General features: G+C 40.2%; 1 protein-coding gene across 29 annotated transcripts in view; it reads left to right on the top strand.

Moving 5' to 3' along the window:
- The window catches only part of RBFOX2 (RNA binding fox-1 homolog 2), a 301,357-nt gene extending 276,792 nt beyond the window's left edge, over nt 1-24,565 (top strand). For 10 of the 29 annotated variants that reach the window (XM_060190072.1, XM_060190075.1, XM_060190077.1 and 7 more), the window contains 7 exons: nt 1,213-1,266; nt 1,367-1,459; nt 2,587-2,731; nt 9,962-10,004; nt 16,729-16,817; nt 17,237-17,309; nt 19,042-24,565. In XM_060190072.1, coding sequence (XP_060046055.1) covers nt 1,213-1,266; nt 1,367-1,459; nt 2,587-2,731; nt 9,962-10,004; nt 16,729-16,817; nt 17,237-17,309; nt 19,042-19,086 — 542 coding nt within the window. In that variant the 3' untranslated portion in view covers nt 19,087-24,565. Of the gene's footprint in view, nt 1-1,212; nt 1,267-1,366; nt 1,460-2,586; nt 2,732-6,435; nt 6,476-9,961; nt 10,005-12,277; nt 12,310-16,728; nt 16,818-17,236; nt 17,310-19,041 lie in introns of all 29 variants that reach the window. The other 19 variants (XM_060190082.1, XM_060190073.1, XM_060190074.1 and 16 more) reach the window with 6 other exon arrangements.
- Nucleotides 24,566-25,988: the final 1,423 nt, after the last annotated feature.

A 25,988-nucleotide genomic window follows, 5' to 3' on the forward strand; every position in this document is an offset into this window, starting at 1 on the left:
GGCACTCATTTAATTTATAATCAAGTATTTTTTTTAACTAGGGAAGTTTTTTTTTTTTTTTTAAGTAGACCTTATTATAATCAAACTGAGCATTCTAGCTTTAAGGTATGATAGGTCTCCATAATGTGCATCTTACACAGTATAAGCATGTGATTTGAGAATGCCTATTAAGCTAGGTCAGGTCCATCTAGGGCACCCTCTTTTTTTTATGTACTATATAGTTTGGGTTTTGTTTTTGTTTTTATTTATTTTTACCAGAGTACTGCTCAGCTCTGGCTTATGGTGGTGGTAAGGATTGAACCTGAGACGTCAGAAGCTCAGGCTTGATTTTTTTTTTTTTTTAAGCATAACCACTGTGCTGTCTCCCAGTCCCTAGCTGCTGTAGCTTTTTTGTTGTTGTAATTGTTGTTGTTTGTTTGCTTGTTTTGGTTTGGTTTTTTTGTATTAGATTTGCCCATGTTACTCTGGCTACCTATGAACTCACATTTTAGTACTGAGTTCTATGCATTTGAGCATGAATAGAGTAATTTTTGAATCCTTGCTCTTTTTAACTATGTATGTTTGTGTGTTCTGTTTTCTGTTTAATAGCTGTTATACATATAGTAAGTTTTATAAATGTTTCTCTTTTAAAAAGAAATTTTGCGTGAATGTTTTGTCCATCAAAACTCTTGTATCAGTTGGGGGGAGAAACATTTCAGTTTACCTAGAGTGTGATGTGATCTGAAATCAAAGATACAGATAAGATTAGAATTCAGTTAAAGAAAACCTTTATAGAATAGTAAACAATATTAAGGTGATTTTTACCAAAAACTACATCACAGTATAATACAGAATGACATATAGTCTACCTCTTGTCTTAACAAAGAATAAGTTATTAGGTGATTCTATGAGAAATACTATATTAAATCTGGTATTTATTTATATTTCTTTCTCCTTTCACTCCCTCTTCATCTCCATACCTCCCTTACAGTTTTTTCTCTCCGTATGCCCAGCTCTGCCTTCTGCTAGTTATGCTTATAGGCTAAGTCCAGAAATACCATCACCCTCTCACATAAGCCCCCCTCCCCTTAGCAGAAATTATAAAGGGAAATTGGTAACAAGCAAAAATCAACTCATTGGTGTCTGAAGGCATCTTGCAAGCAAAGTAATTCCTCCTTTCCCCTATATTCCTCATGTGATGTTAACTGTTCACTGTCCTCTCTTCCTTTTTAGGTTGGAAATTAAGCCCAGTTGTTGGAGCTGTATATGGCCCTGAGTTATATGCAGGTAGAAAATTTGTGCTATTTGACTGTAATAACATGGTTTTCAATTTACTATTCATTTTTGTAATCTTCTTTGCATTCTTTTGTTGTCTTAACTGCATCAGCATCCAGCTTTCAAGCAGATGTGTCCCTAGGCAATGATGCAGCAGTGCCCCTATCAGGAAGAGGGGGTATAAACACTTACATTCCTTTAATCAGTAAGTAGCCTATGCTGACCTGGAATAGATTTTGACTGTTATGAGTAAACAGGGATGAGGCAGGCCACCCCTCACCCCAGTGTAATAAGTAATTGAATAGATGGCATTCTCTTTCAAGATAAATACTGTCACAATGCCCTATTGTACTTAACCTGTGCTAGAACCCTTGACCCACTATTAAGACCACCACAAAACATAAATAGTTGCAAAATGTATTGGGTGGAATGAAAGCATGTAGTAACATTTTAATCAACTCTTGATAGAAAGGAAAATTAGAGAAATGATTATTTGTGTACTATATTATATACAATATCTGCTGGTCACTTTTGGGCTCTCTAGTTGAGTGTCATGAAAGCACCTACATTACCATTATTTATTCTCAGTTCTGTTGATATTTCTAAAGTCATTTTGATCTGAGCTATTTTGTTCCAGTAAAATGTATAATTATAGATAGTTCATTGAAAATTCTATCAATGTCTCTGTGCTTTCCAGGACATAGAACACTTAAGATAACCCCCCCCAAAAGGGGGGGGCTGCCTCTTTAGAGAATACACAGCAACAGGAGAGATAAACTGAGAGGACTTACCATACATTATCTCACCATACCATACATTATCTCACCATACATTTCTGGATTGAAACATTGTAGAAAAAGAAATACAGTTAGCTGGTGATATATCTGAAGGCTAGTATGCCTTGGAGGTTGTTACCAGGTAAAACCACAAGAGAATATTCTTATGAAGAATAATTACATGTACATACTAATGTTTGCAAATAGGGTTAACAGTTGACTAGTTTTAAAGCTTTTATCAGTTGATTTAAACTGCCCACAGAAACAAAAAATCTTGTCTTCCATTTTAACAGTAGTTCTTAGAGCTTCTTAACCTGTTTTTCACCAGCTTGCATTGTAATGTGAAGCTTGGAAAGGAGCAGCAGAGAAAACCCACTCAAGATTTGTAATGAATGATGGTGCATGTGATCATTATCTTTTGCATGTTGGGTCTCTCCATCTCTTTTTCAGAAAGGATGTGGTCCCTATCTTTTAATCTTCCCTACAATTGTTTCAGAACAAGCTGTGGCTGGATACCTGCTATTGAATGCGAGTTGACATTTGTGTCATATTTTGGGTCTCCCTTTAGTTCCTGGCTTCCCCTACCCAACTGCAGCCACCACGGCGGCCGCTTTCAGAGGAGCCCACCTGAGGGGCAGAGGGCGGACAGTCTATGGTGCAGTCCGAGCGGTACCTCCAACAGCCATTCCCGCCTACCCAGGGTAAGCACTGCAATTCAAAGTAAGCAGTTGGACAAAAAAAAAAAAAAAAGAAAGAAAGAAAGAAGAAAGAAATACCATGGCCCTCTTAATTACTGCCGTGCCACATAATAAAGATTCTGTGAATATTGCAAATTAACAGATTAGATGGCAAGAGCCAAAATATGAATTCGTTCTATAAATCTTCGTTTTGGCCACCTTAAGCCCTTATGATAGTGGCTTAAGACAGTAGCCAGAACCATCTTGTGTTTACTAGCAGTGTGTTGGCATGGAGTTCACTCAGCATCGCACGGATATGGATTAACACTCCTTCAGAGAACCAAAACAGAAGCTCACGATTGTATAAGACTGCATCTGCTGCATCCACCCCCATGTCACCACCCTGTGTTGGGACTGAGGCTGTCACATATGCCCTCCCTTTTTTGATTTCACTGCCTGGGTGGTGAGCAGCAGAGCTAGTTACCCACAATGGATTTGCTTTCTTTGTAGGAAACGGATTAAAAGAGGTTAATTCAAAGATGAGCCAAGTCCAATTGAATCAAGGGAGAAAGGGAGAAGTAGGAAGAATTTAACTACAGTTGGCTTCAGAATGATGGTAAAAACAACTAATGTAGCTGAGCATCACCCTTTGATTTTTTTGTATGGAGGGTGTCTCATGCAGTGGAATGATTCCATAGCAACAAATAAATCCTTTGTTATTGGATGGGGAAGAAGGAGTGAAGATGACAAGTTTTGTTTTTAGTTGCTTCTCAGTGTTAGCCTCAAATGTATATTTTTGTAGAGTGGGCTTTTATAAGTTAGTTCTACCAAGGACATCTCAGCACAGATATGACACTTGTGTTCTTCATCCTTTCTCTGCCTGTGTCAGGTTTTTCCCCCATATTCTTGCTGAAGAATAAACTATAGGAGCAGAGGAGCCTATTAGCTGCTACTTAGTAAAAAATACAAAGGGAAAGAACCTCCTTTGTGGGTCCTTCTCTCACAGGAAATTGACTTTGAATACACTAGATTATAAAATAATTCAGCATTCATTCATAGACCAAATGGACATTGGAGCTCCTCCATTACAGAACTAAAGATTTTTCATTAGGTAAGACATATTGAAATGGACAGACTCCAAAAGCCACTGAAAGGAACTGCTTTAGAAATAAACTCTGTGTACAGTTTACAAGTGCATTTATTTCATCATTTCCATCTTCTTCCATTGCTTACTTTTAATTTTATCCTTTTTTTTTTTCTCTTTCTCTCAACTTGAACTTTGGCCTTCAACCTCTGACATCTCTTTTTAAAGGAGTGAATAAAGGCACAGTATTGTTAAGTCAAGAAATACTCAAGTGAACATAAAAGTGAATCTTTTGAAAATTGTACACACTAGGAATATTGCTCATTAAACACCTTCCATTTCAGTCCAAGAGAGTTTATCATCATATTTTTAAAGTCACTGCTCACCAAAAACATGGGACTTCACTTTGTAATAGTCATGATAAAGTGGTCACATTCATTCCTATTTAGTCTAGGTCATTTCAGTATATATTGGCCAAACTTGAGAGCCAGATGCCAGATACATATTTGCTCAAAGATGGTTTATCTTTATATCTAATCACATCAATCTCTTTACATTACATTGAACACTAATTTCCCATGTTTTCTTTTTATTAATTAACCTATGTGTTTACATGGAAGATGGCAAGGAATAAGTCCAGTATTTTATGGGGAATGGCCTGAAATTGCTTTTCAGCTTAGTAAACTAATTTCATTATTAATCATTGTGGGTTCTTGCCTCTTTGTGACATTTGATATTAGGGATATGGGAATTCTTTTAGAAGTTAGATGAATATTCCCAGAGAGTTATAAACTTAGAGGAGATTTTATTCATGTTTTTAATGCCACCATTCTTTGTTGGAAAAAAATGTTTTAATCTTTGCTTCCAGCCCCTTACTGAAATAACTGACGGTTAATTAATTACCACTTGACCTCAGTTCTTTCCATTTTGTCAACATTCTCATTAAGAACAAGTCTCTCTTTTTCTAAAATGCAGTTGGGATGCAGTTTACTTTCTAGTTACCAGACTTTAAGTGCAATTGGAGGCGACATAATAGATAGACATAAGTTTAATGAGCATCATGGCTGAGTTTAACCTGCCTGCTGTGTTATACAAAGGTATAGCATGCCTGAGGATGATCATAATACCCTGTAAGCACAACAAAATGTCACTGAGTAGAATCAGAAACTCCTCAGCTACCTGTAAGAATTCATATTTCACGTGTTACCTAAAAATATTATTTGGTGGCCTCACTAGCTTGTTTATTATAACAGAGAAAGTAGTGCTGAAACTTCCAGCTTGTTTAGTTGAATAAATGATAAGCAGATCTTCTAACTTAAAGTAGCCAAATCTTTAACACATATTAAGAAGAAAGTCCTCTCAGTTTGTCTCTACTACTGTTTCATGTCTTTTGATCCCAAAGAAATAGTATGGAGAAAGTATATTTGGAATATCTCAAAAGACTTGAAAGCTATACCTTATAATAGTATAGTATTAACTTAGGATTGTCCTTTAAAAAGTTATGTATTGTTTGATACAAATTCAGTTTCTAAGGAAAAAACTAAACCTTCTAATTCTTAATCAGCTACTTTCTCAGATTTGTGCTTTTAAAGAAAGCAAAATGATCTTGGTCATGCCCAGAACTCAGTTATCAATTGAAAATTTTTTTTTTTTTTAGAATTTTATAAATACTCTTATGGGGAAAAAAAAAGCCCTTAAAGTTTTCCAATTACTCCTTCCTACTCTGGATTATATTGTTACTATCTGGGATCCCCACTGCACCTTTCAAATCTTGGACCTTGGACCAATCACCTTAACCTTTAGCTCATTATCTCTGCTTGTGAAAGCAATGCATTGTGGGTATTTTGGTTGTGTTTTTTTTTTTTTTTTAATTACATTTCTCTGTTTACTTTGGTCAGAATTGATTGACTTGTTTTTCTGAGGTGTTGCATTGGTTCTTAAAATGCTGAATAATAATACTTTGCATGCTTGTGTGATCAGCCAAATCTTATCGCATGTCTAATGTGCAGGGTAAAAAAGCAGGTGATGTATGGATATCAGAAAGGGAAAAAAAAGACATGTCCACAAAGCTGAAAACAAAACACTAAAAAAACTTTTGAAACATACTTTGCATATGATTCCTGCCCTGAGGATTCATTTCTTTTTTATGTTAAATCCTTTTCTAGAACCCACTTACTCACACCTACACACACACACACACACACACACACACACACACACACACAAAGTACATACTTTAGAGCTCTTAAAAGTTAAATTTTAATTATATTGTCTTTAAAAATACTCCAGATACAAAAAGTTAATGGTTCCAATCCAGCAGGTTTTTGATAGCTATAATTAGGCCTTCTGGGAATGCCTTTTGTTCTTTTACTCTTACTTTAGTCACCAGATATCCAGGTTGTTTGTTCTAGTTTAGCATTCCTTTCCCTCCTAATCGCATGAACTGGAGCTGTTTAACACATGCGCACCCTCATATATCCTCACTGACTCACTGTAGCCCTAAGCCCAGGTCATATATTCATACATCACCTGCCTGTGTAGAGCGCATGTGCATGCTGCCGTCCTCAATAACCGGAATGTGTTTCTGTTCTTTTGTTTTTTTGTTTTTGTTTTTGTTTTTGTTTTTTGTGTGGATTTTCTGCAGTGTGGTTTACCAGGACGGATTTTACGGTGCTGACCTCTATGTAAGTACACATACCAGGGCCTTCTGGACCCCACCCCCTGACAAGCCAGCCTTTTTTTTTCTGTTTCTTTGGTTTGGTTTGGTTTTTTAAAATATAATTTAATTTTATTTTCATTTTCCTTGTGGATATATATATATATATTTATATATTTGAGAATGCAAGCATGCTTCTCTGCCACTGCGCTTGCCCCCTGGGTGCAAAAACTAAGCCTTTGGGTTTCTGGATCATTGCTAGTCAGTCTACTGGACATATTCTTTTCCCTTCCCTATACCCACAGATATTCTGTGTATCACTAATACATACTCCTTGAGATGATCGATAGGTTTAAACTCTTTATTATTGTTGTGTCATTTGTATACATTAATAGGACTGCCTAAGCCTTCAACCAACTCTCCCTTTTCTGCTCTTCTCATTTCACACCTCACTGTAGACAGAGCTTTGATTTCTGTAAATAACAATAACCTCTATGGGTTATGTTTACATGCTTTGGTAGAGTACTATTTTGTGAAAATGAAGTAAGAAACTGAAGCCGCTTAATAGTAAGAGGGAAGCAAATGTTCGGTGTTTTAAGACTTCTCTTTATCAAAGGACCACAACCAATGGGCCTCATTCTTTCACAGACATCTGCAGGAAAGTGAGTGTCAAAGTTAGCAACCTTGACTCTTCTTACAGATACCTAGTTAGCTACCATACAATACCTGTTGATTCTACTGGCCATGTTAGCATGTAATCCATTATTTGAACTGCATAGCTATAGCTAAAGAAAGTTCCATGACTGATTTGTCACATATTAAAATGCAAAGTGATATAACTGACAAAGAATAATTTTGAGGTTTGAAGTCTTTCCTTAGGACTTCTCCAAATGATCCTTAACCAAATGCAAGCTTAGTCTAACTACGAAAATCATTAAGAAACAATTTTGTTAAAAAACAGTAACAGCAGGGAGTCGGGTGGTAGCGCAGCGGGTTAAGTGCACGTGGCGCAAATCACAAAGACTGGTGCAAGGATCCCGGTTCAAGCCCCCAGCTCCCCACCTGCAGATCTGCAGGTGTCTGTTTTTCTCTTCCCCTCTCTATCTCCCCATCTCTCTCGATTTCTCTTTGTCCTATCCAACAACAACAGCAATGACAACAATAATAGTAACAAGAGCAACAAAATGGGAAAATGGCCTCCAGGAGCAGTGGATTCGTAGTGCAGGCACCGAGCCCCAGCAATAACCCTAGAAACAAAAATAATAATAATAAATAACAAATTTGTCAGCATCATATTGTTCTTTGAGCATAAGTTAGAATATCTAAAAATGCTTTCTCCACCTCATCTTCCAAAGTAAGAAAGATACCTTTTTTTAATGAGCTATTTCAAGTCTGCTAGAGACTCTGACAGTCTAAAGGCATTAATGCACTTTTGCATGGACTTAGAAGCTCTGTGTGCAGGCAGTAGAGATAGGATAGGACAGTCTTCTGGGGGATAGTATAGGCGATGCAACTTCTGTCCTATTTAGAGAAAGCTTTCATAGTGTGTTTTAGTTAACAAGTGCATAAAGGAATCTTAGTCTTTATCTGGTCCAGTCCTCTCACTCTGTAGATTTTGTTTTTATTGTTGTTGTTATTGATGTCGTCGTTGTTAGATAGGACAGAGAGAAATGGAGAGAGATGGGGAAGACAGAGAAGGGGAGAGAAAGATAGACACCTGCAGACCTACTTTACTGCTTGTGAAGCGACTTCCCTGAAGGTGGGGAGCTGGAGCTTGAACCGGGAATCCTTACACCGGTCCTTGCGTTTTGTGCCACGTGCGCTTAACCCGCTGCACTACCACCCGACTCCCTCATTCTGTAGATTTATTTCTTAGAAAGATTGTGACTTAACCAGAACTGCATACAGTGTTTGTATAGTTAGATTGTAAAGCCCAACAAAGTTATATTCATTACCTCTTAGTACTTTAATTAAAATACATATCTTTCTTCAGACAATATTTTTCCTATTCACAATGAAACATGAGGGTTAAGCAAATCTGTCCTACTTTTACAACAAATGATACATTTTAAATTTATTTATTTGCTGCATATATCTTGACATTTGTATTCTCCCATGTATACTAGTATTCATAATCTCCTAAAATTCATCTTTATGTTATTTAATTTGCTTTTATGAAATCTATGGCCATTTAGAGCACGCTTTTCCATTTGAATTGTTTTCAAAGTTTGGTTTTTGTTTTTGTTTATTTTCTCTAATACCTTCCTTATTTTTCCAGTGTGACCCACTCTAGCCTTTTCAAGATTTGCCTACTTTCTGTGCTAAGGAGAAAGCATAATGGTTATGCAAAAAGACTCTCATGCTTAAGGCTCTGGAGGCTGTGGGCCCAGGTTCAGTCCCTAGCACCACCATAAATCGTAGCTGAAAAGTACTCTGGTATTAAAAAGAGAAAAAAAAGAGTCTACTTCCATTTAGCCTCCTCATTTCTGTAGTTCACAATATATGATTATTGAAAAAGATTTTTATATGTTGAGAAAATAATGTTTTGGATTTTTATACTTATTTACTGAATCACATCAAGCTAAATAGAAAGATTTGTGACCTTGTCTTTTTATTTTTTCCCCTGAGCACTGACTCCTCACTAATGAAAAGAATGGATAGTGATGTAGTGATCATTTTTTAATGCAGTTCCTTGGAGGGAAAAGATGGTCATTGGTATCAGAATAATATCTAAACCCAATAATGAAAAATAGGAATACATTATGCGGTTGCTCTTGAGCTAGGCCTACTATAACAATAACCATAGCAATTGAAACTGTGCCCTGTTCCACATGTGAGAAAGTAAAGGAGGCCTCTTAAAAACACAAACCAAAAGAATCCTATCATGTTATTATGAGTTTATTCTGCTTCTCTATACATTTTCCACTATGTAAAATAGATCAGTATGTGCTTATTCTTGTTTTCTCTGAAGTACAAGTTAGAAATAAAAAGCATGAAAGAGTGACCTTATGTAGCATGTACACTGAATCAGAGCTTGAAAAGATGAAATGAGGGAAAGAGTTTTAAGTTTGCTGGTTTTGTTTAAATTTCATTAATTTAGGTTAATAATTGTGGAGGGTTTTGTTACTGCTGTTTTGTTTGTTTATCCTTTTCCTCTTTTGTTCTTAGACCATATGTAGTTTCTGCTGGCTACTTTCTCTCTGTTTCTTTCCTGGCACATTCCTCTCTGGAGAACTGATCTAGCAACTGTGCCCATGATCTGTAAGGAGACCCACCATGATAACTCTGAGAGTGCAGCAGATAGATTGTTTCCACACCCTTTCTTATTGACCCGTCAAAAAGGCATAGTTTTTTTAAGTGGGATAACAAATGGCTCCTAATTCTCCTCCTGTGAAAAGCATGCTTGCATTTAAAGGAAAGAAAAGGCTGGTGAGCCCCTTAGTGGGCTTTTTGTATGATTGTTTTCCTTCCACAGCTGTGTTTTTTGAACTGCTCTTCCTGTGTTCTGTTATAGAATAGTCTTACAGGAACCAATCATTAGCGCTAAAATACCTCAGGTAGGAGTGCCAGTGTGACCTGCCAATCAATCAGATTGTGGATTGCAGTGAAAAAATTGAATTATACTAACCATTCCAGCTCCACATTAGAGATGGGAACAGAGGCTTTTTTGGACAATCAAGACTTGTGAGCGTGTGATCTAAGCCCTGCTACCTTAGCAGTGCAGACAGTAGAGTTCCACACATGATGGCACTTCCTCCAAAATTCCGTGCTCCTGCCCCATTGCCACATGTCCACACTAGGCATGTTATTGCACTACCCCATCACTACCACTTCCTTTAGTTTGTCAACCCCATTTATTCATGGTGTTTAAACCTTCCTTTTCCATTTGGAGATAATTAGCAGGTTGGGGACATTTTCTTACTATGAAAAACTGAGAAAACTCAGTCCACACAATGCTGATGAATATCAAATTGGAACTGGTTGTTATTTCATAGTAGTATTTGAACCTTGCTGCTACATAATTTTGAAGTTGCCTTAAAAATATAGACATCTGGGGGCCAGACAGTGGTGCAGCGGGTTAAACGCACATGGCAAGAAGCGCAAGGATCAACATAAGGATCCTGGTTCAAGCCCCCAGCTCCCCACCTGCAGGGGGTGTCGCTTCACAAACAGTGAAGCATGTCTGTAGGTGTCTGTCTTTCTCTCCCCCTCTCTGTCTTCCCCTCCTCTTCTCATTTCTCTCTGTCCTATCTAACAATGTCAACAGCAATAACAACAGTCACAATGATAACAAGGGCAACAAAAAAGGGAAACAATAGCCTCCAGGAGCAGTGGATTAGTAGTAGCAGGCACCAAGCCCCAGCAATAACCCTGGAGGCAAAATAAATAACATTTAAAAAAAAAAATCTAGACATCCTCAGACACTAGTGGCCCCTGTTCTTAAATGAACGAATAATTTGGATAATAATTTGCTGATGCAGGAATGATGAGGGAAAGAAAACAGTGGCTATTTAGTGAGATCTTGGAGTGAACTGATTTGGGGAAATATGGAAATAGTAGGTTGTATTCACTAAATTGATGAGATATCAAATTGATCACAACAATTTCTTCATTTAGTCCCATTTTACAAGGTGCTGGGAAATGAGCTTCGAGTCTCATATATATCTCTGAGCAGCCTCCTCAGCCCAATTTAATCAAAAAGCGTTATTCAATGAATTGTTACATAGAACTCTTATCTCTTGAAGAGCTCCTCATATAGATGCAATCTACAGCAGTGGTTCTCAGCTGGAGTGAAGAGGCGGTGAAGGAAAGGAGGAAGTTAGGCTCCTATAGGAATAAGTAAAATAATTCCCAGCGTTAGACCATCAATTCCAACTAGTTAGATCTCTGTGCTACTGTTGTGACTTGAAGCATCCCACTTGCTGTTTCCCACCTCCACCCACCCCACGCCCCTGCTTTATAAATCCACATACCGCATAAGAAACAAGTTTTCATTTTGTCCGCTGGTCTTGAAGTATACACTCTTCTCCATGTCACATATGTTATTGTCTTCCAGGTAGAATGAAGGTGTCTTGACATCACATGCTCACCAAAGTCCTGTTTTAATGTAAACCTCAAACAAAAATGTACTAAAATCAAAGACTAGGTCAAAACCAAGATAAGTGTGAGAGGTAGGGGAGGTGTGTGGGGGGGGTTCTACCCATATAAGACAAAACTGATAGTTATACAGGTAAAGGTCAAGTGTAGGAGAGATAATACGTAAACCTTTCTACTTCGCTCAGGTTTGAAGCATAGCCCCAGAATTATGCAGAAAACCCTTGCAGTCAAGTGTGGCATCAAATCAGTTAGGCAATAAATTAGGCTATGAGCTGAATACACACTCCTTGGGAGGTGGAAAACAGTAGCCATGGAAAACTGAAACTTCAACTACAAAATATATAATATTTTGAAAAAGCTGAGTGGTGTAGGCAGGAATATGTTATTAATATGTGAAAGGAGATGATACTTAATTAAGGACTTGTAGATGATCAGAAGGAACAGGTGTTGACAGAGGGCCAGCACACAGTGAGTGGGCGGGTCAGGATAGCCTAGGGGAGTGATACAGCATTGGGTTACCCCCTTTGGTAATACTTGGAATCATCTAGAATGAGTTACAAAAGAATTTCAAAAAGTAATGATTTTTAAAGGGGCATGTATATATTTGGGTCAGGCTTAGCCATGCCAGATTTATCCAGGTTCCAAAAAGCTGTCCGTGTGTGCCCTCCTACATTAGGATGTGCTGTGGCCATGCTAATCCCCATTTTTTTGTTTTATTTCAAATCACACACAGATAGAATCTGCAAACTGCTTCAGATCAAACAGGTCTGATTGTGTGTAAATACATATGTCCTTTTTTAATTTTTTTATTATTAATGGTTGCTTCAGTTTTGCATCAGTGCATGGTTAAAAGCAATACACATCAGCTATTTCATGACTTCATATCTCCAAACGAATTATTTCTCCTCTTTTTTGTTTGTTTGTTTGTGCAGTCAGCTGAAGAAATGTTAACATCTCACTCTAAATCTCTCAGTAGAGTCTCTGTTCCCTTCTCTGATATAACAGATGGGTTACTGCTTGTTATAATTATTAACATTGTGTGGGCCAGGGCCAGGGTGGGTGAGATTTACTATTTCTTTGGGCTGGGGAGGGTCTAGTCGTTAGGGTATGGAATGTTAACTCAAGTGGTGACTGACTGTTTCCGTAATATCAGGTCGTTGTGGCTGCACGCTCTAGTAATTGAGGCTGTGTACTTCACCGAGCTTGTGGTAGAGCCTAGGGCAAACCGCTGTCCCAAGAGAATGCTGGGATAGATAGAGTTAGCCAATATGAGTCTGAACGTGGTGATTTTGCTGGTTGTTTTAGCTCCAGATGTTGGCATGCTTAGTTTTTAATGTGATTAATAAATGTGGCGCCATACCCTCTTCCCACGCCTGAACCCTGTCTTTCCCATCCCTTCCCCTACCCTTGTTCTTTTTGAAAACCTTAAGAAATAGTAATGAAAACCTTAGTGTTTCAAACTGCACTTTGTTCTCATGTTCTATAAGAGCCTTCAAATTTGTTAAGAGAATTGAATGTCGAGAAGACAATTTCTCAACCAGAAATTTTTATGTTCCCACCCCAAATCCAGAATGGAAAAGATTTACGTGAATTTTCTTTGTCTTTAACGCATTTGGAACAGCTGCAGACATAAGTGGTTTTGGACTGGAAATACATTAAAAACAAGTGGATTCATGACATACACCTTAATTTTTCTAATTTCGGGGTAGTCTTCAGTGTGGTACACAAGTATAGGCCCCTTCTGTGTAGTGCTATTGTCACAGAGTAACTGGGAGAGTAGTAGGACTGGTGAACTAGCTCACTTGGATAGTGCACTGCTTTGCCATGTGCTCGATCAGGTTCAAGCCTCACCACATTGGAGGAAGCTTTACTGCTGTGGTCTCTCATTCTCCCTTTCCCTCTCCCTCACTCTCTCTGCCTCTCTGTCAAGAAAAAAGGAAGGATGGAAGGATTTTATCCTTTTTAATAAAAGAATCATTAATGTAGCTTTTCCCAAGACTGCTTTTCTGACATCTTTTATTAATAATATATTTGTGCCCTGTCTTATTTTCATGAGTTTTAATAGTAGAGAGTCTCATCAAACTCAAGACTACAACCTGAGTTCACTTAGAATAGATGGAAACTACTGCAGGTCAATCCTTCTGGTTTGTAAGGAAGCATATTCCCCATAATCAGATCCATTTTGAATTCTTTTGTTACTAGTTATATACTACAAAATCATAATCCATTATCTTCTACTAACATAGTTGGGTCAGTTCTTTTGAGGCTGAGAATTCCTTCATGAAGATTTATATCTGTGTCCCATGCTGTAGAATTTCAGGTTTGTTTGTTTTATAAAAAAGAAACACTGACAAAACCATAGGCTAAGAGGAGTACAACTCCACACAATTCCCACCACCAGAACTCCATATCCTATCCCCTCTCTTGATAGCTTTCCTATTCTTTAACCCTCTGGGAGTATGGACCCAAGGTCATCATGGGATGCAGAAGGTGGAAAGTCCAGCAGTGATAGAGGCAGAAGGAGAGTAACTACACATAAGTTTTTTTTTTTTTCTTAAATTTCTATCCTACTTTTTTTTCTGGAAGAATAACAAAAGGAGAAGTGACTAAACTCAATATCTAATTTGTTTCCCTGAGATTCCTAGGTTTCTAGAACAACTTTCTAGACATCAGCTTTTCTATAATAGAGAAGGCATTTTAGAATCCATCTGAAGCAGTCAGTTATTATTATTGATATTTTATTAAACAATTTACCTGAAGTTACAGAACTGCTTATCGGCTTGAGTTGCATTATTATTTGTTCCTCCCAAGTACTCCTGGGGGTGCTTCCTGTTCTGTCTCTATCCATTACCATTTCTTTGTATAATGACTTAAAAGCAACATAAATTAGGAGACTAATTTCCCTCCTCGATACAGTTTCTCTCACTGAAAAAGCATAAGTCATTATAAGAAAAAAGCCGGGAGTCGGGCGGTAGTGCAGCGGGTTAAGCGCAGGTGGCGCAAAGCGCAAGGACCGGCATAAGGATCCCGGTTCGAGCCCCAGCTCCCACCTGCAGGGGAGTCGCTTCACAAGTGGTGAAGCAGGTTTGTAGGTATCTATCTTTCTCTCCCCCTCTCTGTCTTCCCCTCCTCTCTCCATTTCTCTCTGTCCTATCCAACGACAATGACATCAATAATAACTACAACAATAAAAAAACCAACAAGGGCAACAAAAAGAATAAATAAATTAAAATAAAAAATTAAAAAAAAACAAGGGCAACAAAAGAATAAATAAATAAATATTAAAAAGCCTTAGAATGTAAAAGAAATTTCAGATATGTCCAAAGTAAGGCTTGGATAGAAGGGAAGGGAAAAAAAAAAAAACAGCAAGCTGAGACCTTCTTATCAGTAAGAAAAGTCCTATCAGAAAAGACTTGCTGGGTACAGATTATGGCGCACCTGGTTGAGTGCACATGTTACAATGCATAAGGACCAGGGGCTTGAACCTGCATGGAGAAAACTTTGCATGCGGTGAAGCAGTATTGCAGGTGTCTGTCTCTCCCCTTCTCTATTACCCCCGACCCTCTTGATTTCTGGCTGTCTCTATCCAATAAATAAATAAAGATAATAAAAAAAATTTTGAGGAAAGACTTGCTTTCAGTCCTAAGAAACAGTACAAAATAAGTTTGAAATTTCGTATCTGTAGATTCAGCAAAAAATAAACTTTTTAAGGAACAGGAAATACAAAGCAGTAATATTCAGACGTGTGTGAAGTAAGTATCTATAGAAGATGCTGTTCACTAATAAAATGGTGTCAAACTGGACCAATCAAACATAGTTTTATTTGCTAGGGGAAAGGCAGTAATACAGATTTACACCTCAATTAAACTTAGGTAAAACTAGATGGGTTCCAGATGGATTAAGAAAAGGAAGAAAACCATAGGGCTTGCCACTTTTTAAAACTCAACTTACTTGTGTGGCACTGTTGTGATTATCTTTGAAATAGTTTTGTGGGCCAGTAAAATAGCTCACGTGGATAGTGTGTTGCTTTGCCATATGCATGACCCAGATTCTAGCTTGACCCCCACCACACTGAATTAAACTTCAGTGCTGTGGTCTCTTTCACTCTCTCCACCTCTCTGCCTTCTCAGTTTCTATGTAGAAAAAAAAAATAGTAATGAATTTACTTTATTGAGAGGGCACATTTGGTTTACCCTGACAGGGAAAATATTTCAAGTAATTAGTTGAATGTGGGAGTTTGAAACTCTTGAAACAGGGTATTTAAACCATTAGAAGGAGAATCCAAGAACTTACTATGAAATCAGGACATAAGAAACTCAAAAATCTTATGGGGAAGGAAAATAAATGCAGCTAAATACCGTGGAGGGGAGAATTGTCCTAATCAGCTGAATCCATCCCAAGGATCCTTTGCCACTTAGAATGTAATTTGTGTGAGTCTGAAATACAGATCAAGAGTTGGTCAGCTTTTTGTGTAAAGGACGATGTGGTAAATTTGAGGGCTTTGTAGGCCATATGGCTTCTGTCTGAACTATTTTTAAAAGCAAGCTATATTAACTCACAGACTGAAGTTTGCCAAATGGTGATCCACCCTTAGAATTTCTAATATTGCATAGGTATCTTAGCCTCTTGGCAGATGTACTAGGCTTAGTGGAGTCTGGCACTGTCTGGGACCTTTCTCTTATGGATTATAGTCTCTTGGTAATAAATCAGTCTGAGTGCATATCAGAGAATATACAGTTAGCAGATAAGACATAATAGATTTTAATTTGATAATTTACATTTCCTGTCAGCCAGATAAAGCTCTCCCAGGTTCTTGTCAGTATTTTCCCTGGTGAGATGTCTAGCAAAAACTGCAAAGGGAAAGAGATTTTTAAAATCACATCTTTCAAAAAAAAAAAAAATCACATCTGTCTTCAATTTGAGAGCAGGTTCTACCTACCAGTCTTGTTTCTTTTTGACCCCATCCCAAATTGGGAATCGAACCCTCCCCCATTAGGTGGGGCTTGACTTTGTGCCTAAGAAATAACATGAAACAGCTGCAGTTTGAAACATTCTCTTCCCATGTATGTGTCTCTGTTTATGTCTGTTCCCATGTCCGTGTGTATGTCTATGCGTGGGTGGGTGTGTGCTCATCTGCCCACGGGGGAGAGGTGTCTGTAAAGTCAGTTCTCCTCTCTCCTGTAGGGTGGATATGCAGCCTACAGATATGCACAGCCAGCTACTGCAACCGCAGCCACCGCTGCTGCCGCCGCTGCCGCCGCTTACAGCGATGGGTATGTACACACTGCAGGTACTATGAGCACTGTGCCTGGGCTGGCCCCAGATGGCAGCCTCTCTCCCTCCACCCCTCCCCTGCTCCTGGTGGTGCCTGCAAACCTAGATTTGCACAGGCCTTCTCCTGAGGGACCCTCAGGTGGAGAGCACAGTGTAGCCTCTGTGCCCTCCCTCATGTTCCTGTCACTTTAGACTAGTCTTTTTCTGGAAGTTCTTAGTATTTTTCGGTTATTGCATTAACTAGAAAGGGATTTTTCCCCCTACATTCTGCCAGTTTCCTAATAACATCCCACAACCAAATTACTGACAAGTCCTTAGCATAGCAAACCCTCCAGGTTTTATATTTTGCACGCGCGTGTGTGTGCGTGTGTGAATTACAGTCTCCGTTTATCTTCCTGATGGCATTTCTTCTTTTCAGTTATGGCAGGGTGTACACAGCCGACCCCTACCATGCCCTTGCCCCTGCCGCCAGCTATGGAGTTGGCGCTGTGGTAAGTACATGTGCCTTGGCAAAATGACCTTACTTCTTCTAACTTTAACCTAGAGACTTAAAATATATATATATGTGATGATGATGATGATGATGATGATGATGATGATGATGATGATGATGAAAGCACTAGGAAGTAACAAATTCAGCCCTTATTCCACTGCCAAAGTATTAGAACCCCATAGGACTGTCTGGAAGCTGTGTGTCATCTTTATCCATGTGTGATAGTGTGAGTCCCCACAGTCTAGATAAGAAAGCCATAGTAACAGTCTTCCCTAAGTAACTTTAGTTTGGAGAGAGAGAGAAAGAGAGAGAGAAAAAAAAAAAAAACAGATTGACATGCTGTAAAGACTCTAGTGTTAGGTGTCTACCCATGACGTGGTTTTATGGATTGACAAAGACTTGGGGGCCTAAGACTCCTGTTTTCAGAGGTCCTTTTCAAAAAACAGAATGTGTATATAAGTTTTTTATGCAGATGCCAAAGATGTCCTTGCTGTTCCTGAACCTCCTGGTAGATAGTTTTTAGATATCACCAAGTAATTGCTTTATTGGATATTTTACCAGTAGCATTTGTGACAGAAGAAGATATTGTCCAAAGAAAAAGTCCAAAGAGCTTATCTAGACAAGCCCCCCACGCCCCAGTGAGCTCAGTTCCTCACTGAAGCACTTTGTGTGGGCTTGGGCATCTCCAGACTGAGTGGTTGGCACTCAGGGGCACAGCAAAGACAACTCATTCTGCCATGGCAATGCTGCAGGACAGTGGTTCTCTGGAACCCAAAATGCAACTGAGCAGCCACCTCCGAACATGAATGAAAATACTTGAAAAGATGAAACACAAATTTTAAGACTTACAGAGATATAAGAGAACCCATAATTTATTGCATTAAATTTCTACTGAGGTAAATTTGTAGGATAAATAAATAGGATCCTAAATGAATGTCTATTTCGAATTAAGGTAGAAACATACAAAATAAAGACAATGATGGAAGTTCCTTAAGTTTTACTTGGTGCCAAAATTATATGAGTCCTATAGTAAAAGAGTAGCCCAGGGAGAAAACAAGCCTGGGGGGAACAAAGAAAGCCCCATTAAACCTCAGCTCTGTGTTTACATAAACACAGGTATGCCAAGAAGGCATCTCTTTGAGTTGTCAGAAAAGTCATGACATCCTTTTCTACATTTTTTCTATGCAAATGTTTCATAACTTTTCTGACAACCCAGTAGTTGGTATATTCTATAGATTACAGGGAAAATAGAATTTATTTGTTGAAAGATTGGCTCCAGCACCACACCAAACATAGGACATGTTAGAAAGAGTGGTTAGAAGTAATGTGTTCCCAGTTGGCACATACCGTGTTAAGTAAGGCCAGCATTTTATTTTCGGTCTGGATTGAAATGATGTGTTCAAAGTAAGCAAAGACCAGTGCTTTCAAAGTATTTATACACCTCCTTTTAAATTGTATTGTGTTTTCCTTCTTTGCTAACTTGCACGTAATGAAATGGACCGCTGTCATTCTCTGTCCTTGAGACTGTCAGGGCAACAATAAATGCTTTGACAGTGAGTGAGCAATTTAGAGACCATTTGGTTTCTTTGCTACACTGGGCAACATCTTGTGAGCTCTCTGACACATCTAAGGAAGCTGTTCTTCTATCTTCCCTCTTGGGACATTTTTCTTCTGTTTGAATGCTTCTCTTCTCAGCCTTGTAATTATTTCTCTATCTTTAATCACTGCAGGCGAGTTTATACCGAGGTGGCTACAGCCGATTTGCCCCCTACTGAAGTGACGTGAGACCCCTGCAAATGGGACAGCCCCCCAGTTCATGAGGCCTGGCTATTGCAATATTTACTAGTAGAGGAACTCTATAGCAAGATGAAGAGGAAAAACAAACAAACAAAAAAAAAAATACACAAAAAAAGAGAGAATACTTTTTTATACCTCACTATGTTCTTTGAATATGTATATTTCCTTTAAATTTCTGCCTTTAATTCTTTTGTTCCAAAGATTGTGCATTTTTTTCCTTCTTTTTTTTTAACTGTGGTAAAAAAAATAATAATAATGCATTTCCATGTCTGTATGTCCGTGCTTAGCTTATTCTATCAATCATGGAAGAGACAGTTAATGAGGAAGAAGAGAAATAAGGAGCTGATAAAAGCATCTGATCAGATATCAGCAGACAGAATTACCAAAGTGTGTCTGGTGCTGGGTGAGTGGGAGACAAGCAGAGGTAGAAGAGACCTTTCTGCAACAGGATATTTTTCCTGGTCTTCTGAGTTTCTGGTCTTTGGCAGGCAGTTTAGATTAGCTGTGGTTGGAATCCACATGCTGATAGGTGTTAGGATTTTTTGCTGGCAAAACAGAAGAATTAAAGACACTTTCCTCTCCTCTTCCCTTCTGTCTTCTCCATCCCTTTTACAATCATCTTACATGCACAGACTGAGGCAGTCGGTTTGTGTTGGGAACTATAGTGTTACTATTTCCAAACACATTCTCAGACTATAGATAAGAAACACCTCATTAGGAAACCGACTGAGAATGAACCCTGTAGTATGAGGGGAAACAAATCATTCTTTTCTTTCTTGTAATCCTAGCACTTCTGCTGGGCCTTTTACCTGAACCACAGTTTCACTCACCTATCATTTTATAAACACATGTCCTCAAGATTCAGGAATTTAGGACCCAGGGACAGAAGAATAAATAGCCAGTTGCCATACCCCAACCCCCAAAGTTTCTGAGCACAGCCTGAGGGTCAGCAGCACAGAACACTGAGAGAAATGGGGATGTTAGACCATGTCTGGCTTTCTCTTAAACCAGGAAGTCGATACAAAGTGTAAAACATAGTAAGAATAAGAACTCTGTTGATGAGAAAACAAAGCAGTCAGTCCTAGGTCAGCTGTCCCTGGAAGTTTTGGTGATGAGGCCATGTAAGGGCAGGCAAAGGCACTTTGTACTAGCTCCAGAGCCATAGGAATTTTCATCTTCCAGAGCCTTTATGAGTCATTTCTGTGTCCACAATCTCAAGCCCTCATGACCATCCTACCCAGCTTCTCATTATCCTCCAAAGACACCCAGCTGAGCACCCAGGTACCTCCATGTACATGAACACTACAGGACATAAAATAGGGAACCCCTGAGGTCAGTCCCCTCCTGTGTTGGAAGGAGGGTTTGAAATAGCAAAGCTCCCTCTGTATAACCAGACAAAGTCATGTGGCGGTGGTGGCAGTGACCCACTGCCATTGCTGCCTGGCTTCAGTTTTATTATATATGTTGTCAAGGTGGGGGAGAAAGTGTTTCTCTCCTAGCTGTTAGCTATTACTGATAAAAGCAAGGGTCCTACAGCATTTCCAAAACGAAGGTGTTAGAAAATAGGAAAGCACGGTCTGTTTGGCTCCCTAGTCTATTCATATTGGTACTAGGGTGACCTTTCACCCAAGGAATAGCTGCTAAGGGGAGTAATTCAGAGACATGGAGCTTCTGGTTTGTTATGGGTTTGTTTTCGTTTGGTTGGTTTGTTGTTGGTTTGGTTTTTTTTTGTTTGTTTGTTTGTTTTGTTGTTTTCTCCTGCCTCCACACATGTTCTTGGTTGAGAATTGATTCATGTCCCTGAATTAAAACAACTGACTTGTGACAGCATCAAGCATTCTTTGTTAAGTAGAGTGATTTCTCCAGGAGGAACAAGGAGAGAGGCTGTCCCTCGAATGGAGGCCATCAAGAAAGCTTGAGGCCTCAATGCAATTCTTACTGATAATTGGGTAGGAACACTAAAATGCCCAGCCTTTTGGCTGTTTTTTTTTAAGATTCCCCCTCCCCAAACCAAAGTTTGGTTTGTTGCTATTAGGACAATTTTTGTTGTATGTATATAAATATTTTAGTTAGAAGAAGGTGGAATGGGAGGTGAGACTTTCATAGTTTTAGGGGATGGGGGCATGGAGGCTTTTTTTTTCCCCCATCTTTTGCTTGTTTTTGGAGAGCTTTTACTGACTAAAGAAACTGAAAAATGTCAGATCCTGTTCAAATCTGGGGCACTCATGCAAGATGGCAGGCAACCCAGTAGGGACAAGACCACATTCTCACTGGTCATGTCCATAGCGGGGGAGAATAGAGGAATGAGTTTAAGAATTTTCTCTTGTTTTTTCCAAAGAAAAGGAAAAAGATAGAGATAAAGAGAAAGGGGACAGCAACTCCCACCACCCACTCTGAGACTGAAGCTCAGGCATAAGGTGCCTAGTGTACCTATCAGTTCAGCTGGTCCTGACTGAGGACTCTAGGCAAGCTGTGCCTTCCCGTTGGCTTCTGCTGCATATCCAGGGCGATTTTTCACACTGCTCCCTCCAGCTCCCCTTCCTAAGAAAAACAAAACAGAGTTCTACTTTTACCACAGGGCCTCCGGTTCTCCGTGTCAGACTGAGTTTCTCCTAAGCACCTAGATTTGACAGCCTCCATCTCCCTCTTGGCTTTTGAGCCCTGAGGTTCCATGCAGTTAGCTTCCTCAGAGGCAGGTTCCTCAAAGCGCCAGTACATACATGTTCCCAACTCTGCCTCCCACAGAAATACAGTGCAGGGTCAGGAGAGAGAGCCGGGCCTCACATAGCTCATTGGAGGATGCCCATTGATAATTACAAAAGCAAAAAAACTTACTGATGCTGAATCACAGTATGTGAGTGACTGACAGCTTTACTGTAGCTGATGGACTTTCTATACTAAGCATCTTACTCTTAGGACCCCAGCTCTTCTACAAAGATGTCTAGAGAAAACCTGTATCCTCACACCACACCTCTCTTTTAGCCCAGAGAGCTGCACTTCAGCCTTTTCCAGAATTCCAGTGTCACATAGTTCAGCTCTTACCAACCCAGATCAGCGGTTGTGATTCATCATTTTGAAGGCTCTTGGATTTTACAAAAACCTACTCTCACTATCATCCTCCAACAGCCACCTTCAGAATTGAACCCCATCTTACTCTTCCTTCAAGGAGGAGGAGCTAGGGGTTCAACTCCTTAGTTTAAGGGTTGCTAGTGGAGATACTTCCAATAGAAAACAACAGTAGCAGCTTTTCCTCAAAGTGTGACTCCTCAGGGGCTGAACTGCTCTTAGTATAGGTATTTCCCTAACGATCTAGCAGATAAGAGACAGCCACCACCGACTATTACTAGTCACATAGCTTCCAGATACAAGAGAGGTGTAGAACTGGGATGGAAGCAACCCCAAGTGTCTGCAATAAAACCTTGAGGAAACCTCCTTCCTTCAGGCAGGAGAACAAGGCCAAGACCACCCAGAGGTGCTTAGAGGTGTCAGGAGAAAAGGAGGAGACTGTTGGAACCCCCTCCTTTCACCAAGTCCAGCCCCTTCTCTGCTTCTTGCAACCCTCTTGCACGGAAACATTTGCAGAATTGCAGATCCCCTCCACACCCCCAGATAATAGGAGGAAAGGACTTTGGGGGGGGTGGGGGATGGGGTAGTGGTATTTTAAAAGCATAAGTTACCTGTTTGCACTGTTTTAAGATAGGTTAAAAGAAAATTAGTGGTCAAGGTGAGCATCAGACGTAAATTTGTGTGTTTTTATTTTGTCATGCTCTTGAAAATGTTTGACCATTTGTAGTATATGCCAGTGAAACTTGCTTCTCTGTTGCAGAAAACACTATTACTATTATTTTGAAATGTTACTGTCCAAAAGCCTCTTCCCTCACCTCCCCTCTTCCTGTGTACTTCCTCCATACTTGCTTTACTGATCAACCCAGCAATAGCCATCCAAGAGCTAGGGCATGAAGCAGGACCCTTTCCAAGCAGCCTCTGGGTGTCCTAAGACAGCACGCACCCCATGGTTTAGTGAGTATAGCTGTGTCCCTGGCACCTGACTGACAGTAAGGCTCACAGACCAGACGACAGCAAGTCATCAAACTCTAGGGGTGAGGAGCCAGGCAGCAGAGGGGGCTCCTCAAGTATTGCAGTTGGCTGGAGCCGCTGAGTTCTCCACGTTACCAGAACTGTAGCCAGTTACAGTTTACTCAGGAAAAAAAAAAAAAAAAAGGTAGATCAATTCAGCCATGGTAGTGCTGGCTGGCAGGGATTGGTAACTGAGAGAACTGCTCATCAGCCAAAACTTGCCTTTAAGGAGCCTGCCAGCCAGGGCCTCGATTCTCTCTGTCTGGTGGTTCTAGAATTGCCAACTGTGAGGGCTTGGCTCACACAGTGGCAAGCAGAAAAGGGAACATCAATTATCTTTCCTCTCCCCACCTTCTGCCCCCCTCACCAACCAGAATCCCAGGTGCCATGTGAGTTTTTGAATCGTTAAAAAAAAAAGTTTTTTGGTTTGGTTTTTTTGGGGACTGATAAGTGCTTTGAGCAATGTCTCTACCCCACATAGACTCCCAGCTTTAGTCTTTTTCTTATATATTTTTTCTGTTCACAGTATTTGTGTGTGTGTACACGCTTGTTTTTGGCAGCTCCTTTTGGCTATATTATATATCGAGTGATAAATTGATCCTCCCACCACCGGATATTAAATCTCTCTTTTTTTTTTTTTTCTTTTTTCTTGTGTTTGAATTCTGCTTGTGAATAGCTGGAGCGAACCTGGGACTGACACGTAAGCTAGGGCTGCAAAGTGGCAGGAGCCAGTGGCCATGTCCCTGACTGCTGACACACACACACACACACACACCAGAGCCTCTGAGCTTTCCATCCCAAATCTTTGCAAGGCTAAAAATGCCATAGAACCTCTCCTCTTCTCCCCACTTCCCATGACAGAGACTGAACCATCCCAACATGCAACATGCAATTTCTCCAGCCCTCTCCCGTTGCCATGGCAAAACAGGTACCTTTGGGCATGGGGGCAAATCATGGGATGCTTTGTATAATTGACCACCTGGCCTTCTCTCTACCCCCCCCCCAGAATCACTTCCTAGGACACCCGAGCTGCTTGTCCAGGGTCCTGTTTCCCTGCAGACTACAGAGAAGCACCCCAGGGCTTTGTGACAGTCTCTACTCTCCACCCCCTTTCTCGTTAAGAATCATATTGTATAGTAGCTTTCAGACCATACAGTATTCATTGGGTTTCTCCTATTATTATCAAGTAGCTGGAATTGTGAAGGTTGGAGTAGTTAGATCTTTAGCTTTTATTCTTTTTTTTTTTTGTATTACTATCCATGTGTATAAATTATTGATCATGTTGCTGGCTTTTATAAACTCTAAGCAAAGGAGGAGCATTGCCTCTGCCTTTGCAAATGGTAATGAAGCACTGTTTTTAAATAAAAGAGAGAAACACCATTCTTTGGATTGTGTATGGTGTGGGTATGGGTGTATTGATCTCCTATCCCTGTTGCTTTCTTCTGTGGCTCAAAATGAACAACTTGACTTTGACTCCTTAAGACAGAAAACAAAAGCAAGGCTTCCTACGTTCAAGACCCCCATGAACTGAGAAGGGTAAGTCTGAGGGAATGGAGCCAGAGGTTGGGCCTCTGCCCCCTGCATCTGTCACCTCCTCCTGCTGATGAGAGCCCGTCCCTGCAGAATCTGCTGCTGGCACTTCTGCTTCTGTGACTTTGCAGCTTCACCTGGACCTCTCACTCCTCATGTGTCCTGGGCCATGTCTGGAAACTGCCCGCCTGGGATCCTGAGAAACACTTCAAGCGTCTAGTGCTTCCCTGCCCACCACCTCTGTCCCTGCCATCCCCAGACTCCTAGTGCACCTGTCCTGCCTTACCCCTTTCCTTCACCTATGCTCTCATCCCTTTCACCTGCATTGATTTGCTGGTTTCTCAGTAATAATTCCCAAATCCAGAACTCCCCTGGAGTCTCTAGCTGCCTTAACTTCACTCTCAAACCATCCTGCTTCCTCTTTCCTAAAAAAAAAAAAAAAAGTTGCGGACATAGGATCATCCAGAGTGACTGTCTTGCTGTTGTAGCTCATTGCCTGACTGCATCCCACCCCACCCTCCCTGTTCTGCTGGAAGAAGCCAGTTCCTCAGCAGAGCTCCGTCCTGAACCCACACTCAGCCTAGTCCAGGTCTTCCCCTCCATGGTCACCTTGTTGTATCCACTGGCAATCATATGATTACTTTCCACTAGTCCCTGTAACTTTTTAGCATACTTAAATCACATTTTTACATTTTTGTTATTTTATTCATTTATTGAATAGACAGAAAGACTGAAATGGAGGGGGAGATAGGCAAGGAGAAAGAGACACATGCAGCACTGCTTCACCACCCATGAAGCTTCCCCCATGCAGGTGGGGAATGGGCACTTGAACCTGGGTCCTTGCACATAGTAACGTGCACTCTAGCGATACAGCACCACCCACCTCTACAATGCACTTTTTAAATATATATATATTGGAAATTGAAAACGATGGAGGAGAGGGAGAGACCTGCAGCCCTGCTCCACAACTTGTAAAGCTTCCCCCTTGCAGGTAGGTAGGGGAGCCTCAAACTTGAATCCGGGTCCTTGTGCACTATACTGTGCTCTCAACTGATACCGCTACTTGACCCCCTCAACACATTTTTTAAAATAAAATTTTCCAAGATCCCAGGTCCTCTCCTCCAAGACAAACTTCATGGAAGGGCTCTGCGCACTGTCTATACTGGCTTGCTTGCCATAGCTGCTCTCAGGCTTCTTTGTCAAAGACCCCCCCCAAGTGACCCCTGGTAAGGGTGGCAAGGGCAACCCCATGGTAGCTCAAACGCACCCACCA

Source organism: Erinaceus europaeus, chromosome 4 (genome assembly GCF_950295315.1).
Source record: "Erinaceus europaeus chromosome 4, mEriEur2.1, whole genome shotgun sequence".
In the NCBI taxonomy this organism is placed as follows: Eukaryota; Metazoa; Chordata; class Mammalia; order Eulipotyphla; family Erinaceidae; genus Erinaceus; species Erinaceus europaeus.